Source organism: Talpa occidentalis, unplaced genomic scaffold (assembly GCF_014898055.3).
Source record: "Talpa occidentalis isolate TD23 unplaced genomic scaffold, MPIMG_talOcc4v2.1 talOcc4.4, whole genome shotgun sequence".
Lineage (NCBI taxonomy): Eukaryota > Metazoa > Chordata > Mammalia > Eulipotyphla > Talpidae > Talpa > Talpa occidentalis.
Window position 1 is genome coordinate 95377444 of NW_023604295.1, and position 19202 is coordinate 95396645.

Consider the following 19202-nt stretch of genomic DNA (forward strand, 5'->3'; position numbering starts at 1 on the left):
AGCAAGGTTGGGTTTGTTTCTTAATCAGGCTGCAACTCTGTGTCTTTTTATTGAAGAGTTTAGTCATTTACATTAGAGTTAATATTGATATGTTAACATCTGTATTTGCCATTGTGTTTGTCTTTCCTTTGATTTTATTTTTTATTCTTTTAATAACTTTTTTTTTTTTTTTTGGCTTTTTCATTGTTATTTCGTCGCTCTGAGGTTCTGGCTTTAGGACTCCTTGTAGTATTTTTTGGAGTGGGGGTTTAGTTGCAATGAAATTCCGGAGTTTCTGTTTGTCTGGGAAGGTCCCTATTTCTTTCTTCAAAGAGGAAGGAGAGCTTTGCGCGGATAGAGTATTCTTGGTTGGCATCTGTTTTCTTGGAGTCTGTTGACTATGTCCCTCCACTCTCTCCTTGCCCGTAGTGTTTCTTCGGAGAAGTCTGATGTCAGCCTGATTGGTTTTCCTTTGAATGTTATCTGTTTCTTCCCTCTTGCCAGCTTCATTATTTTTTCCTTGTCCTGGATTCTTGGGAGCTTTACTATTATGTGTCTTGCTGTATTTTTCCTTTCGTCGTGGAAGTTTGGTGTTCTTCTTGCTTCTTGTATATCATTTTCAGCTCCTTCTTCACATTTGGGAAGTTCTCTTTCAATTATCTCTTTGAATATTTTCTCTGTTCCTACATCTCTCTCCTCTCCTTCTGGTATTCCTATAACTCTTATATTTCCTTTCCTCATGGAGTCCGATAGTTCCCGAAGTCTTTCTTCGTTCTTTTCCTTCGTACTTCTCTTTCCTTCTCTGTTTTGGTTCTTTTTTATTTCTGTGTCTTCAAGATTACTTATTCGTTCTTCCATTTCATCTATTCTGCTTTCATTGCTTTTCCCAGAATTCTTTAGTTCTTCCATTAATTCTTTGATCTCCTGCATTTCTTTTACTTCCTCTTTAGGGACTCAATTTCTTTCTTCTGACCATTGTTTTCCCTCTCTAGGGACTCAATTGCATTCTTCTGATCGTTGATTATTTTTCCCTTATCATTGTTTTCCTTTATGACTTCTGTCAGTTTTTTAATCACGGCAATTTTAAATTCTCTTTCTGGAAGGCTCAGAAATTCTTCAAGTTATTGTCGTTGCAATCTGGGGGCTGGCTTTCTTTTTGTGGTGTGCTTTTTCTCTGGAGAGTTGCTAGGTTGCGTGTGGTTCTTCTCCTCCTACTGGTGTTTTCTAATTTGCCGTATGCGTTGGGACACTGTGTTGTTGGGACTTGCCGGCATCTTGGGTGGGCTTCTCTGTTCCCCTCTGGTTTTTCCAGGAGTCATCTGTCAGTTTCAAGCAGCCTTTACTGGAGAAAGGTCCCTGTTCTAAAATGCCGATGTGGGGACACCTCCCTGTGCGCCTGGTCTGCCCCGGCGGTGGGTTCCTGCTCCCTCTGGGCTTGGACTGCAGGCCAGAGGGGGTCTGGCGTGGGCGAACTTCCCCCGCTCACCTCTGGCTCCTGAGGAAGCCTTCTGCAGGTAGTCTTTACTGAAGAAATGTCCCTGTTCTAAAATGGTGATGTGGGACACACTCCCTGCGCTTCTGGTCTCAGCACACTATCTGCGCGCTGGTCTGCCCCGGCTGTGGGTGCTCGCTCTCCCTGTGGGCTCAGACTACTTGTTCAGAAGGGGCCCGGTGTGGGCTAACTCCCCAGCTGGCCACTAGCTCCTTCAGTAGCCGTGCTGGGGTCAAGTCGCTAGGTGGCACCAGAGATCTCTCGTAGAGCCCTTGGGGAGCTGATTTTCCACCCCGTGGGACAGGGAGCAGAGCGGGGATGGTAGGGTACACCTCAACGGCTTTGGGGTGCTGTGTCTGCCTTGTGCCCCACCGTCGTGGGGAACCCACGCCCCTAATTTCGTGCCCGGGTCTCAGTTCAAAGCCCTCAGTTCCAGGACGCGGGCTGTAGCCCAGATCAGTGGCGCGGGAATGGGCGCCTTTTGAATCCCGCTCCCCTGCCTGGGCGCCTTGTTCCTGCTCACTCAGGGAGGGCCTCCGCCGGGTCTCAGTTCCAAAGCCCTCAGTTCCAGGACGCGGGCTGTAGCCAGATCAGTGGCGTGGGAATGGCGCCTTTTTGAATCCCGCTCCCCTGCCTGGGCGCCTTGTTCCTGCTCACTCAGGGAGGGCCTCCGCCCGGGTCTCAGTTCAAAGCCCTCAGTTTCAGGATGCGGGCTGTAGCCCAGATCAGTGGCGCGGGAATGGGCTTTTGAATCCCGCTCCCTGCCTGGGCGCCTTGTTCCTGCTCACTCAGGGAGGGCCTCCGCCCGGGTCTCAGTTCCAAAGCCCTCAGTTCCAGGACGCGGGCTATAGCCCAGATCAGTGGCGCGGGAATGGCGCCTTTTGAATCCCGCTCCCCTGCCTGGGCACCTTGTTCCTGCTCACTCAGGGAGGGCCTCCGCCGCGTCTCCGCAAGCCTAGGTCGCAGGCGCAGGGCCTGGGCAGCTGCAATCCGAGCGCGCTTTCGCGCAAGCTTACCGGGCGGCTGGGGCTGTGTGCTGGGGCTGGGCTCCTCCTGGGGGGCGGGGCTCTCTTTACTGGCGCCTGGAGCTCACCTCAGCGGCGGATCCTGCAGGGTTCGCCTCAGCTCCCGTTCACGGGTGTGGTGGCTGAAATAGTTCCTTTCCACTCACAGTCCCACTTGCTGCATCCGTTTTTCTTGTTGGGCGTTTTGGTTTGTTGTTTCCCTCGTCTCTGCCGGTGGGAGAGTGCCGCCTCTGTGGGGGGGGAGGGGAGGCAGGTTCTGCGCTACCCTCCCTTCTCGTCCTCTTTTATGGCAACTTTCTTCTTCGGCAGTTTGCTGGAGTCGTCCGTTTATCTTCCCTGTCTCAGTTCTCACTGGGACCTGCCGCTTTTCCTCCCTATTAACTTTTTTTAATGGGAGATCTTACTCGCAGCGTCTCCTCGCCGCCATGTTGCTCCGCCCCTCCATTATTATTACTTTAGTTCATGATTGAATTTTAATTTAAATGTGAACACCTCAATGAGATTTTGAATGTTTTAAACAACATTGCCTTATAATATGCCACTGAAAGCAAAACTTTTAACCAGTAGTTACCACCACATACCTAATGTTTTTTGGAAGCAGAAGCTCAAAACTTACTCAAGAAGGTCAATGAAAGTCATCTTAAGAGAGTCAGGTAATAAAAATTTACCAAATTGAATACATGATAGGATCTTCAGAAATGAGAGATTAATAGGACCCATTTGTAGCCCACACAGGAGTATTCTACAAACTGGTGCTAGGAACAGAAAGAGTTCACCTGTAGGCTTCAACTACTTGCTATTTCTCCCTCTCATACACACCCTTACATGTACATTTTCATTTGAAGAATGTAAGTAGAACCATATAATATATCCTTGATTAGAGCCTAAATCTCTTTTCTGGGATTGGCTCTCCAGTCTGCATTTTCCTAGACTTTTTGACTCCCTGCTCTAGGCTTTTTTTTTTTTTTTTAAAGATTGATTGATTTATTTATACAAGTACTGGGTACAGTCAGATGCGTGGGAGGGTGAGAGAATTCACCAGAGCCAGAGCGCAGAGCAGGGCAGGCAGACTGACAAAGAAATACACTGCTGAGGGGAGCAGCGGGCATGGCAGAAGAGGTCTGTCACACTATGTGGGACCCTCGCTTGTGACCGGGGATTGAACCGGCGCTGGAAAGGCTGCAGGCATCTTTGCAGCCCAGCGCTCAAGCGCTGCACCACCAGGGGAGGCCCTGCTCTAGGCTCTTGAAGCTAACCTCTGAGATGTCAGATAAAGCAAAAGACAGGTTGGGCTACTCTACTGTGTCAACAAAGACCTTGGCTAACCCTTCAAGTCACTCTGATACTGGAATGACCTATTAGAATTCTCCTAAGTTGCTATAAAGAGTCTGAGACTTTACACGCCTCTTTTTTCAGTTTTGGAGCCATGCTTTCTTTTGAAAGGATGCATAGCCTTTCACTTGAGGATATTTCCCAAAGTGGGCTTAACAGCAGAGTGTTATAAGCCAGAGCACTTTGAGCATCTGGGCAAAAAAGTTCTTCAATACTGTTTGGCAGCGCATCACATCCATTATACCACTATACCTCTTTCTATAAATGCTTTGAAAGTAGCACATATAATTATACTGAAAAGTCTAAGAGGCAACTCTGGAAGCCAGTTTGTTCCTTATAAAATTAAACATACATTTATAATGCAACCCAGTAAATACACTTTTGGGTATAGTAACTTAGATGAATTAAAACTTAAATATATATATTAATGTTCAGAGCAACTTATTTGTAATAATTGCAAACTGGAAAAAATTCAGATGTCCTTCAGTAAGTGATTGGATAAACAAACTGTAGTATATCCATATAAGTAGAATACTGCATAATAATTCAAAAACTATTTATATAAGCCACATAGATGAAAAACAGTTCATTTTAGTATAAAAGTTTCTCAAAAGGTTATATATTGTTCAAATGACAATATATGTATTCTTTAAATGACACAATTGTTGTAATATAAAACACATCAGTGATTGCTAGGGATTAGTTAAAGTTGGGCATGGAGTACATAAATATAAAGAAAAGACATGAGGGCGTTTATTATAATGTAACAGTTCTGTATTTATATTTTTAGTGGTGATTACATTAATCTATGCATATGATAAAATTCCACAGCACTGTACACACACACTCATAATCACATATTAAAACTATTGAAATGTGATTAAGTTGATAATATACCAATGTCAGTTTCTTGATTTTGATAATGTGGCTTTGTGTAAGATTGAAGAAAGTTTGTTGGAAGCTGCAAGGGAATTTTCTGTGCTAACTGCAAATTCTGTTGAATCTTAAATTGTTTTGTAAAAAAATGTAAAAAAACTGTCACTATTTGTCCAACATAATGTCTTATCATTGGCAATATTACTTAAAGGGAGGTGCAGTCCAAGAAAAATAGTAAGAAAGTATCTTCAATCAGCAAATATTGATTGAATATTTTCTCTGTTCCAGGCTAAAGTCTGGGTATATATGCAATGATAGTACTATAACATTTATATGTACTTTTCCCCCCAAAATACAAATAAGTTTATGTACTGTGTCTTTCTTAGAATCTTATCGTCTTTATTGTAAAATTAAATAATTGTCTTTTTTTCTTTAACACAATGGTAACTTTATATTTAAGTGTAAATTTGTTCTTTTTGGTGTATGTATGCAGTTTAGTTTATTTAATATTTGCTATCTTAGGTATTTGCTTGTGTGTTTTGCTTTGCTTTAGTTATTATCTTTAGTTTGAAATAATATTAATAGCTGCTGTGTATCCTACCATGGTTAGGGAAACATAAATAACTAGTATCCAAACAGAGTTTTTTGGTTTATTTCTTTTAAAGGGAGCCATAGATATTATTTTACAATTTTTCTCACCTATTAAAAATATCATGGATATCACTCCAGTCATTAGAAGTCTGACCCTTTCTTCAATAATATCATATCTCATGGTCATAAATTTTTCCCTATTATCCTAGTAGTTATTCAGGCTACTTCATTGTTTTGCCACTACACACAGTGCTATACTCAAAGTACTTCTAAATTTATGTATTATTCTTGATTGTTTGTACATTCTTATATATTGGAGATTATATTTTTATAACGTAGATTTGCCAAAACAGGATTGTGTGGTTAATGGGAATGTATATTTTCAGTTTTAATGAATATTACCAGATCCTTTTTCAAGAAGTTTGGTCTAATCACACCAATATTGAGTGCCCACTTCTCTGCCTCTCCAGTCCTGGATATTATTGTGGCTTTTAATTTTGACCAATGATGAAAAATGCTATTTCATTATTATTGAAATTTGTTTTTCTCTGACCCCAAATTTGAGTATATTTTATGTATGTGTTTTCCCTTTGCATCTTCTGTTTTGTAAATTCCCTGTTTATATCCTCTCATTTTCATCCTTTTTTACTTTTTCTTTTTTAATTTTTATCAGCTTTTTGTATACGAGGGATATTTTCCCAGTGTGGGATTTGTCTCTTAATCTGTTTATGAAATACTGTCACATTTTCTTTTACTCAAATATGTCTTTTCCCATAAGCCTGTTATATGTTTTTCCTATCTTGTAAAATAGTTTTTCACTCCAAATTATCAATACTGGTCTAGATTTTTTTTTGCATACTTTTATTATCTTACTGTTTGATACTTGTTTTTTGTATGATATAAAATTGAGCAGTGTATGTGCTTTCTTTCCTAGCTGGTTAGCTGTTTTTGACAATGTTGTTATTGAAAATTCTGTTTGTGATATTAATTTGAATTTGGTGTGAACTGTCTCTTGGAGTGTCAATACTGAAGTGTTTTGATTATAGTACCTTTATAAGAAGTGATAGGATCTGGTAAAAAAAAAAAAACCCAGTTTACACATTTATTCTTCTATATAGAGTGACATCAAAATATCCTTTGTTTATTTATAAAGATCTATATCATTGCAGACTTTATAAAGAGATTTATGCTCCATCAGGTATGATAAATTATAATAATTATGATAAATCATTTAAAATTTTATTCTATTCTGTTCTTATGTACACTTTAGTGGCTACTGTTGTAGTAACAGATTCAGAGACATTTGCAGTGGCAAGCGATCTTCTGGGACCCTTTGAAACAATGAATGGCACACCTTTTCATGTAATGAGATATAAAAGAGTTTCGTTGGATATGAATGAGTTTTCTTTTTCAAGAAGTAAATAATGATTCTGCATACTGAGGGAAAAGATTTGTTTTGTATGTTGAGGTACAGAATTTGTATGCTTTTAACTCAAATCATTTTTTATCTTTGTATTTAGAAGCGATTATTGGAAGCTATGGAAGCATGTAACCACTCCCTCAAAAAAGAGGAGAGGAAAAGAAACCAACATAGTGAATGCCTAATGTGCTGGTATGATAGAGACACAGCATTTTCCTATCCCTCTCCATGGCCAGAAAAGTTCCCTGCCATAGAACATTGTTGCACAAGGTAATGTTATTTGATAACTTTTCAACAAAGAGCATCCCTATGACCAATAATAATAATTATTATTATCCCTATGACCAACAGTGTTTTTCAGTGTTTATTTAGAGAATTAGCAAATTATTTATGACAGTTATAGTCAATAATTACAGAGTTTATATCCAATTTGCCAAGGGTCATAATGTCTCTCTTAAAATTAGAGAATTCTCTAATTCTCTGCTTTGTCAAATTATGCCTCTTTCTATTTTCTTTTAGTGTTATTTTTTCATTTTTACTCCCTAGTATATCTCTGTACTCTCTTTCAAGAGGATATGTGAATTGTTATTTTTCTTGCTAATGATTGCTCCAACAGTTATTTGACATGTTCTGACTTTACCTCATACACTCAACTACCTAGCTAGAAAGAAGAAATTAGGAAATAAAAGAACTCTGCTTTCTTGGCTCAAAACATTTCTACTTCCTCTTTCTTATTAAAATGTCTCCATATGTTTTTCTTTTCTCTCACCTTCTGTAAAAATAACTTATCCAGATAGCAGTTGAGTTGCAGATGAAAAGAACGTCTCACTTATGATTTTCCCTTTTGTTAAAGCAAAGAGAAACATGAAATAGATATTGCAAAATATTTATTTTCCATTCTGGGTTAAAACATGGAGGATACAAAGAAATGGAGGATACAAAGACACAAAGAAATGGAGAGACATCCCCTGCTCATGGATTGGAAGAATAAACATTATTAAAATGGCCATCCTTCCAAAAGCAATATACAGATTCAATGCTATTCCAATCAAAATTTCAATGTCATTCTTCAAAGAAATAGAAAAATTATTGATGAAATTCATATGGAATCACAAAAAACCCCGAATAGCCAAAGCTCTCCTGAAAAAAAAAGAAGGGAATGGAGGCATCAGACTCCCAGACTTCAAACTATACTACAAAGCCATAATCATCAAAACTGCATGGTATTGGAACAAGAACAGACATACAGACCAATGGAATCGAATAGAAAATCCAGAAATAAACCCACAGATTTATGGTCAACTAATCTTTGACAAAGGAGCAAAGAATATGCATTGGAGCAAAGAAAGTTTGTTCAATAAATGGTGCTGGGAAAACTGGGTCGCTACATGCAAAAGAATGAAGCTTGACCACCACCTCACACCATACACAAAAATCAACTCAAAATGGATTAAAGAACTAGACATAAGACCTGAAACCATAAAATATATAGAAGGAAATATAGGCGAAACACTACGTGATTTGCACATCAAAGACATCTTTACAGACACATCACCCAAAGCAGTGATAGTGAAGGCAAAGATAAACAGCTGGGACTATATCAAATTAAAGAGCTTTTGCACAGCAAAAGAGACAATAACAAAAACAAAGAGAAACCCCACCAACTGGGAGAACATTTTTGCACCCAACACTAATGATAAAGGACTGATCACAAAAATCTGCAAAGAGCTGATGAGACTCAACAACAACAAAGAAAATAATCCAGTCAAAAAATGGGCAGAAGAGCTTAAAAGAAACTTCTCTGAAGAGGAAATGCAAATGGCCAACAGGCATATGAAAAAATGTTCAACATCACTTGTCATCAGGGAAATGCAAATCAAAACTACCATGAGATACCATCTTACACCAGTGAGAATGGCACATATTAAAAAAACTAGCAACAACAAATGTTGGCGAGGGTGTGGAGAAAAAGGAACTCTTCTGCACTGTTGGTGGGAGTGCAAACTGGTCCAACCACTGTGGAAAGCTGTGTGGAGATTTCTGGACCTACTAAACATAGAGCTTCCATATGACCCAGCAATTCCACTCCTAGGTATTTACCCAAAGGACACAGAAACATCAATTCCAAAGAACACCTGCACCCCTATGTTTATAGCAGCACTGTTTACAATAGCTAAGCTTTGGAAACAACCCAAATGCCCAAAAATAGATGACTGGATCAAGAAGATGTGGTACATATATACCATGGAATATTACTCAGCATTCAAAAAAGATAAACACATGCAATTTGCTGCAACATGGATGGCGCTGGAAGGGATCATGCTCAGCGAAATAAGCCAAAAAGAAAAAGAAAAATACCGGATGGTCTCACTCATAGCAGGAATCTAGAAAACTTAAATAATGGACCAGGAAAATGAAAAACTATAAGAAAGTGAAAATCAAAATCAACAAAAAACTATGAACCAGAGACACTTTTAGGGGGGCGGGGGCGGGAGGGGAGGGATTGGGGTCAGAATGGGGGGCGGCAATTGTATGGGGAATATAACAATAAAATTTATAAAAAAAAAAAAAAAAATAAGGGACCAGGAAAATGAATAACTATAAGAAAGTGAAAATCAGAATCAACAAAAAACTATGAAACAGAGACATTTTTTTGGGGGTGGGGGGGGAGGGGAGGGATTGGGATCAGAATGGGGAGTTGCAATTGTATGGGGAATATAAAAATAAAATTTATTATTAAAAAAAAAAAAAAAAAAAAAAACGGAGGATATGGAGATTTGTAATAAGCTTTATACAGTCCTTTATTATAAAATTATATATCATTTTGTTTTAAATTAATGGGGAAAACTTCAACTCAGTAACCTACAGGCATGATTTTGAAAGGACCAATAAAAACAGAGAATCTCAGTTGTCTTGCTTTTTCTTTTCTTTGTTTTAAATGATAATATTGTCATCCCCTGTTAAAAGCAAGGATCACTCTTGCAAAATATTCAAGGAAGTGCTGAAAAGCTCTGATTGCTGGCATGAATTTTAAATTAATTGTCTCAATTTATTTTGTAGGTATAAAATAATATCATTAGATGCTTGGCGTGTTGACATAAGCAACAACAAAATAACCAAGGTTGACCAGAAAGCATTATATTTCTGTGGATTTCCTACTCTGAAACACATCAAACACAAAGTCAGTGGTTATTTAGTTCATAATTTTTTTACTTTATTGAATGTGAAGTAATTATGGACAAAGAGTTAAAATTAAATTTTCTGAATTCTTTTAAAGTTTTTTTTGAAGAAAAGTGGGGTTCAAGTATTCCAGCAAAGCAGTCGTGGAGAAAACATGATGTTGGAAATCTTAGTGAATATAGACTCAGATGAACTTGTAAGTATTTTATTTATTGTGTCTTTATTACATGTTTATTAGGTGTAAAATTATTGTAGCTGCAATGTATTCACCAAAGAGGCATAATATGCATTAACTCCAAAAGTTAATAATAAATAAGGATAACATTTGTAATATTTACACAAATTACATGTATAATTGTGACGTAATCAGCAAAAAGAAACTGAAAAAGAGATGAGTTATGTGAGCTAAAGACTAAAGTACATACCTCTGGATGAGAATAGAATGGAGCTGGTTGCTAAATAAGATGTATGGACAGGGCCTCCCTGGTGGCGCAGTGATTGAGTGTTGGGTTGCGAAGCTGCCCGCAGCCTCTGCAGTGCCGGTTCGATCCCCGGCCGCTGGGTGAGGGTCCCACATGGCGCGCAGACCTCTCCTGCCGCCCGCTGCTCCCCTCAGCAGTGTACTTCGGTCCTTCTGCCTGCTCTGCTCCCCGCTCTGGCTCTGGTGAATTCTCTCACCCTCCCGCACTTCTGACTGTACCCAGTGCTTATATAAATAAATAAATAAATCTAAAAAAAAAAAAAAAATCAATTGTATTTAAAAAAAAAAAAAAAAAAGATGTATGGACAAAGGCGAAAAGGAAGGGAAAGTCATTCTAGTTGAAAGAAATAACATGATCTGGGAATAGTATTTAAAAAATCATTGTATTTATTATCTAATAAAAAAAAAAACAAGCAAAAAAAAAAATAAATTCCTGCTATGAAAAAAAAATAAATAAAAAAATAAAAAATCATTGTAATACTTTATTCCTTTTTGTCTTTTTCATATGTATGAAATTTTTTTTTAAGATTTATTTATTTATTTATATAAGCACTGGGTACAGTCAGAAGTGAAGGAGGTTGAGAGAATTCACCAGAGCCAGAGCGGGGAACAGAACAGGCAGACTGATGAAATACATTGCTGAGGGGAGCAGCGGGCGCGGCAGGAGAGGTCTGTTGCGCCGTGTGGGACCCTCGCTGGTGGCCGGGGATCGAATCGGCACTGTAGAGGCTGCGGGCAGCTTCACAGCCCAGCGCTCAACTGCTGCACCACCAGGAGAGGCCCAGTATGAAATTTTTCTTACACTTTTTCTTTTTTTAGAATGAATGTGATGTATTTGAGCAGAAGGAATAGATAAACTTGACTGAAGCAAAGACTTGTGTTGGAAAACAATGGAAGATAAGGTTGAAAAAACAGATTGAGGCCAGTTTATGGAGGACCTTGAATGCTAGACTAAGAAGTTCGGACTTTTTTTCCATAACTGTTATCTTGAAATGGATATTTTCATAAAGATAATTTGATGACAATATAATTTAATTGCACAAAAGAGAAATGGAAGAAAACAGAAAAACCTACAAATTCAGAGGACGTGGTTGTAGAATCATTAGCGAGTAAAGATGTAACCCATGGAAGTGGTACTAGATGTAGATGACCAAAATGAAATACAATTGACAAGTTTCATCATTTGTTCAAATATAGGGGATGCAAAGAGGGAGCAGACATTAGATATGACTAGGATATGAGGCTAATTAATTAGAAAATAATTGCTATTGACTAGAGAATTTAAAATGGGAAAGTTGCTGGTTTGAGGGAATTAATGACAAATGATGCCATTTTTCAGGTAGTTCTAAGACTTTTAATTGGAACTGGCCTGCTGCCTTTCTCAACAAAGTTTACCTAAGAGATTTAAACCCTAATTACCTAAGACATCCATTTTTTATGACTTTTCTTCTAAGCTTATAAAATGTGCTAATTATGTACCATCTTTGGGAGAATTGAAAATACATAAGTTGTTTTTTTGTACAAATGAGAAAGACTTTCTGTATACAATTTAATACGTATAACTCGAGATGGGAGGGAGAAAGATAAATATAGATATAGATATACAGATATAGATATATGTAATCGACAAAGAGGTAATGACTGTGATACATTGGAGCTCATTTCCTGAATAAAAGGGACTCAGGTTTTAAAGTGGCAGCATGAAGAAAATACCCACAATAATAAAGTGTTGAAATGGAGCAAATAAAAGTGACAGTGATCAAAGATGAGAAAGCCATTCCAGTGTTAAGTAGATTACAAAAGGATGGAATAGGTAGCATGTACTGCATATAGTTAAAAAAAAAAAAATGGCCAGGTTTGTGATTTTTATCCTTTTAAGTATCACTGTTGGTCTTTCAAAAGTCATTCCAATATGTTGGTGGAGGCCAAGTCCACCACTTAAGGATTGGGCTGGGACTTAGATGGAAAACAGAGCAAGTATTAGCCCTTGGTAAGACCTGGGCTTTGAAAAGAAGGCTAGAAACATAACAGTAGGTGAAAAAGAGGCAGCTCATCAAGCAAAATCCATCTAAAGGATGGGAGATACAGCTAATGGATAAAGGTGATCTTAGAGGCACTATAGTGGGAAGGGATGTTTATGATGACAAAACCGTGAGGTAATAAAGGATTTCATCTAGGTCTTAAGTGAAAAGATTAGAATAAAAAATAAGAATGAGGGCCTCCCTGAGGGCACAAGGGGTTAAGCACCGTACTGTCATCCACAGCCTCTGCAGCACAAGTTTGATCCCCTGCTGGCCAGGGAGGTGACCCACATGGCGCAGCAGACCTCGCCTGATTCACCTGCCGCTCCCCTTAGCAGTGTACTTCCATCAATCTGCCTGTTCTGTTCCCCACTCTGTCTCTGGTGAATCCTCTCACCCCTACACACACACACCTCTGGCCTGTACCCCAGCTTTTGTATGCATAAATAAAATATTTAAAAAATAATAAAAAATAAATTAAAAGTAGGAGAATGAAATAGAATAAGGATAATTTAGGGAGGTAAATTCTAGAGTTGAAACCTGTTTTATTTATCAACATAATTATTCTGTTTTGTAGGTTTATGTTAAGAAATGCCTATGTATAATAAATAAAAATAAGTTATCCCCAAAAAGCCTAAGTAAACATTGTTCATACAGTTGCTCTTTCTCACATAAGAAAACTGAGACTAGAGGGATTAAATGATTTGTCTAAGTTTCCATGGTTGAAAGAGCTAAATAGCAAATATGGACCCATGATTCCTAACTTTTAGTCTAGTATTGAGATGTGATTTCTTAGATTCTCTTCTATACTCACTAATAGAAAGCAATGATTTGACCATTTAATGTGATAATAGCCATTTTCTAGACATTTCTGCTAATTTTAATTTTCTCAGTTTCCATGAAAAATACAAGCAAGATATGAAAATAGTAGAACATAGAATTTTATATCTGGATGAAATTTTGTAAAACAACTTATCTAACTTTCATTAATTTTACAAAGTAAAAACCTTAAATGGAGATTGGAAAAGGGACGTACTCATAATCACTCAGTAGTCAGCAGAACTAACAACCTAGGCTTCTTGCTGAACATTTCATAACATTGGCTGTATGGACAGAGGTCAGTTTTATTGTTTCATTTTACTGAAACTTTTCTCAGCACGTAATTTCATTCAAGATTAAAATCAATAGCTATCTTTTACTTATAACTGCTAGTATATTAAGAATGAAGGAGGCAAGCTTCATTGTATCATCGTATTTCTTATTGCCTCTCTAATAAGTTTAAAATCAATAGCTATCTTTTACTTATAACTGCTAGTATATTAAGAATGAAGGAGGCAAGCTTCATTGTATCATCGTATTTCTTATTGCCTCTCTAATAAGTTGGCAGAGCGCAAGATAAACATGGTAAACTTTCACACATTGACATAAAAGGGTGAAGAAAAGCAACTAGAAATTAAAAAACAAAAGTAAAGGAAAAAAAATTAAAAGAACAGAAATTCTAGAAAGTGTTCTGGGAAGGTAAGCATAGCTAGAAATAAAGATATTAAGAAATGATAAATTAAGAAAAGTAACTCATTTTGAGTGGGTGGAATACATTGGAGTAAGGTTGAAAAGAGTAGGAGCTATAGTGAATAATTGCTTTAGTAAGCAAATGATATGTATCTGTTTTAATTAAGGTGGGGTTTTGATAGATATTAAACACAGACAATTTTTTTAAATTATTTAATATTTCCTCTGTAAAGTTTTCCTGTGAACCTAAAATATGGATGAACTTTTCTGCTTTTATTTTAAGAGTGTTGAAAACGTGGCATCATCAGTGCTTGGAAAATCTGTCTTTGTTAATTGGCCTCATCTTGAAGAAGCTAGAGTTGTTGGAGTATCAGATGGAGAAACTAAGTAAGATTTAATTTATAATATGATTAACTTATATTTACTTTGCTACTTAATCCTTTTTATTGATGTTTTTCAAAATTGATTATTATTGTAAAAATATTTGTACTCTATAGTGAAAAGTAAAATCCTCCATAACCACCATTTAAAGGAAAACCACTATTGATAGATTATAACAGTCCTTGATATTATTTTAGATGCCTTTATTATTTTTCCTTCATTTACTTTTAATAGCTTCAAAGTTACCTATCCTAATTGTTTTCCACCACTTATAATATTATTTAGCAAATATATTTCCCTTTCTGACAAAAACAACATATAAATAAATGTAACTTTATCATACCCTCGCAAAATTTCATTTAAATTGTACATTAATTTTAATTTAGCTTCTATTTTTAAAAAGGAAATAACAAAAATTATAGCAGAAATAAATGAAATAGAATCAGAAGACTGTCCAAAAGATAACTGAACCCAAAAGCTGGTTCTTCAAAAAAAAATAAACAAACCTCAAGGTAGTCTTACCAAAACAAGGGAGCAGACTCTAATGAATATAATCAGAAACAAAAGAGAAGTTGCAGGGCCTCCCCGGTGGCGCAGCGGTTGAGCGCTGGGTTGCGAAGCTGCCCGCAGCCTCTGCAGCACCGGTTCAATCCCCGTCCACCAGGCGAGGGTCCCACATGGCGCGCAGACCTCTCCTGCCACTGCAGCTGCTCCCCTCAGCAGTGTACTTCCTCAGTCTGCCTGTTCTCTTCTCCCCTCTGGCTCTGGTGAATTCTCTCACCCTCCCGTGCTTCTGACTGTGCCCAGTGCTTGTATAAACAAATAAATAAATCTTTAAAAAAAAAAAGAGAAGTTGCAGCAGAGAATCATAAGAGACTACCCTGAACACTCTATATGCTGATAAATTGGATAACAGAAAAAATAGACAAATTTTTACAAGCATACAACCTTCTGAGACTAAATAGGAGAAAAATAAAAAAACTATATGGACAAATTACAAAAGAAATTTGAAATAAAAATCAAAAGTCTCCCAAAAAGCAAATACCTAGCACCAGACCATTTTACTAGTGAGTTCTACCAAATTTTCAAAGACAAACTAATATCTGTCCTTGCAAACTCTTACCAAAAATTGAGGAAGAGGGAATGCTTCCAAACACATTTTATGAAGCCAGCATTATTCTGATATGAAAAGCAGACAAATACATATCAAAAAAAGAAAACCAATATCCCTGATGAACATAGATACCAAAATCCTTGACAAAATCTCAGAAAACCTTCACTTGTAGGAGGAATATAGGGAAACCAAGCAAAGAGTCAGAGGGGAAAAACAAAACTAGCAGGCAAATTATAAATCTGAGACATATAGCAGGGGAGGGGGAGGGAGGAGGTCAAAATGGGAGGGAAGAGCACAAGGGACTATGGTGAGGTGGTGATGGGAGATTTATGGGGATTACACCAAATTCAACAATACATTAAAAGGATTATTTATCAGGACCAAGTGAGATTTATTCCAGGAACTCATCCAAAAATTGCTGTGTAATTCACGTCAACCATAGGAAAGATAAAAATTATATGATTATATCAGTAGGTCAGAGAAAGCATTTGATAAGAGTCAGCTTGCATGTAGGTAGTACTATTAGGCAAGAGAAAGATTTAAAAGGAATTCAAATTGGGGCCTCCCTGGTGGGGCTCCCCGGTGGGCCTCCCTGGTGGCGCAGCGGTTGAGCCCTGGGTTGCGAAGGTGCCCGCGGCCTCTGCCGCGCTGGTTCGATCCCCGGCTGCTCCCGGGCCACAGGAGGAGGGTCCCACATGGCACGCAGACCTCTCCAGCCACCCGCTGCTCCCCTCAGCAGTGTACTTCGGTCCTTCTGCCTGCTCTGCTCCCTGCTCTGGCTCTGGTGAATTCTCTCACCCTCCCGCGCTTCTGACTGTACCCAGTGCTTGTATAAACAAAACAAACAAACAAATAAATAAATAAATAAAACATGCCTCTATTAAAAAAAAAAAAAAAGGAATTCAAATTGTGAAAGAAATGAAACTCAGTATTTGCATATGGCATAATAATATACATAGACCAAGAACCTGAAACTTTTCTTATATATTTACTGACAAAAGTTTTGTAGTTTTTCCTTCTTTTACATTTTTGCATGATCTTTTTTTTTTTTTTTTTTTTGAGGTAATATTGGTTTACATCATTGTTTGTGTATTAGATGTATAGGATCCCCCATTCTGGTGTGGTTTTAATTAGCTTTTGTGAAAGGTATGAAGTTTAAGTCAAGGTTCACATATTTACTATTAATATTCAATTTTGGTCTCCCACCCCATTTATTGAAAAGACTGTCCTTCCATTAGATGGAGTTTCCATCTCTGTCAAACATTAGTTGAACATATTTGTGTGGTCCATCTCTGGGTTCTTTATTCTATTCCATTTATTTGTAGGTCCTTTCTTAATGCCAGTGTATGTTCTCTTTTACTGTAGTTGTTTGTAATTTTTAACATGAATACAGTGATTCTTTCCACCCTATTTTTTTTTTCAAAATTGTTTTAGTTATTTCTGGTAACTTCCCTTTCCATATAAATTTTAGAATAAAATAGTCTTTATATCTGCAGACTATATCAGGAAGATTTGAAGACTCTGCTATATTGAATCTTTAATTTGTTTCATCAGCCAATTATTTTTTCTGCATACAGATCTTATACATATTTTGTTAGTTTTTTTTTTTTAAAGATTTTTATTTATGTGTACAAGAACTGGGGTGTAGGCCAGAGGTGCGGAGGGGGGTGTGAGAGGATTCATCAGAGACAGAGTGGGCATCAAAACAGGCAAATCTACTGAAATACACTGTTGAGGGGAGCAGCGGGCGAAACAGGGAGGTCTGCAGCACCATGTGGTTTAGCTCTCTGGCCAGTGATCCAACTCCTAGGGAGGCCCCGTGTTTTGTTAGATTTATACCTAAATATTTACAATTTTTTGGAGCAACTATAGTTGATACTGTTTTAAATTTCAACTTCCCCTGCTAGTAAATAAAAATACAATTGTTTTCTATATGTTGATTTTATATCCTAAGATCTTGCTGAATATACTCCCCAGAATTTTTTCTTGAAGAGTCTAGGCCACACATTTTGTAGAATTCTGAATTTACTTGTTTCCTTTTTATGTCATGTAACTTGGTACTCCATCCCACATATTTCCTACAAAATGAAACTGTTATATATAGTGATTAGATTCAAATCTAATCAGTCAAACTTGATTAGATTCAAGTTTGGCAAGAATACTTTTTGTTTTTAAATTTTGATGAGACATTTATAAAGTCCTTATACTAAAATTTATATTTTGTTTTTTGGGGAGGGGCATTTATTTATCAATTTATTTTTTGCTATTACGCTATATATAAACTTTTTCACTTTTAAGTCTCACACTGCTGTAATTCTGCATTAGCTTACAAATTGGGAATAATGTAATTTTTTAATTTAATTTGTAAGGTTTTACTTAGAAGAACCTCCAGGAACACAGAAGCTTTATTTGGGAAGAACTGCCCCACCATCCAAAGTGGTCCACCTTGGAGACAAGGAACAATCGAACTGGGCAAAAGAAGTGCAAGGAATCTCAGAATAGTGAGTGTCATAAAAAGTATTTCACATCATAGAGCTAGAATCTGATGTAATGTCCTTATTTTATCCTCTCTGACTTTTTTCCATTTAATATAGTAGTCATCCTGAATACTGACTACATCTTCATTTTATACTCTAAAGAAACTGATGAGTTCTAATTTAAAATAATATCTGATTAGCAACAGTTACAGCCTTGCCCTATTTGTCACTAGAATGCTTCATGAAGTTTGGGGGGAAAATGAAAACAAAATCACTTAATACTAGGAATAACACTTAAATAAATTTTAAGATGGATGACATGGGTTCTTTATGAAGATAGTGCCTCTATTTTAACAACATGAAATACAGCTATCACTTAGCTTATGGATTTGAAATGGAGAAGATGAGCAGCTCTTAATTGTTGCCTTCTATTTTTTTTGCAAAGTAGATACTGAGTGTAGCTATTGAGGATAGTAGGAGAGAAAGGGATTTTTGTCTTTGGTTTGAATAAAGTAGAGGAGGTTTGAAAATAGTTCTTGGGGACTATGTAAGAGTATCAATCGAACAGAAAAACATGGTAGAATTATAGGCAGTATTAACGTCCTTTTTTGAAGTTAAAGGTCATAAATTTGTAGCATTCTAACCTGTCTTTTGGTAGTAGAGCTCAGTTGATCACTCATAGTCCTAGAAAAACTAGATAAAGTTGAATTTAAGTAACACTGGATTCTGCTGGGTAAGTACAATGAAAAGATAAAGAGGCAAGATAATTTAGGATGGTAACAGGAATGCCACTGAAATGGTATACGGTGGATTATAAAGACAAGTGAAGAAAGTAGAAGATTAATAGTTTGAGAGAAGGTAGTAAAAGGGTCAGTGAACTAGAGATCTCAATGGAGTTAAACTAGGATAAGGAACAAAATGGTTGAACAAGCAATTTGAAAAGAGAAGTTTTTAGGTAATGAGATATTTAAATTAGTGGTTTAGGAGGTGGAAATGTTATGGATAATGTTAACATCCAAGTCATAGCCATGGGAATAGCTGCCTGAAGTGAATGGAGAAGGTTATTGAATACAAGAAAGTTGTGAAACTGAGGTACTTGTTCTTAGGTAGATCATATAGGTACATGTTGTGGTCATTCTGGATAATGGTAGATGTAAGGGTAAAATATAAGAGTAGAGTAGTTTAGAACTAGGGATTTGGATGTCACAATGGATGATATGAAGAATTACCAACACACTCAGCCCTAAAGTATGTGGTATGAACACAAAAAACTATTGCTTATGTGAGCTACATAAGAAGTAGTGGTACCTTAGGTTATGGAGAT

At 37.2% G+C, this 19202-nt stretch overlaps 1 protein-coding gene across 3 annotated transcripts in view; it reads left to right on the forward strand.

Annotated features, from left to right (window-relative positions):
• Positions 1-19202, forward strand: part of XRN1 (5'-3' exoribonuclease 1) — a 128859-nt gene that overhangs the window by 43579 nt on the left and 66078 nt on the right. For all 3 annotated transcript variants that reach the window (XM_037525850.2, XM_037525851.2, XM_054700762.1), the window contains exons 16-20: positions 6816-6985; positions 9776-9896; positions 9993-10091; positions 14190-14293; positions 17771-17902. In XM_037525850.2, the coding sequence (XP_037381747.1) occupies positions 6816-6985; positions 9776-9896; positions 9993-10091; positions 14190-14293; positions 17771-17902 (626 nt within the window). The remainder of the gene's footprint in view (positions 1-6815; positions 6986-9775; positions 9897-9992; positions 10092-14189; positions 14294-17770; positions 17903-19202) is intronic.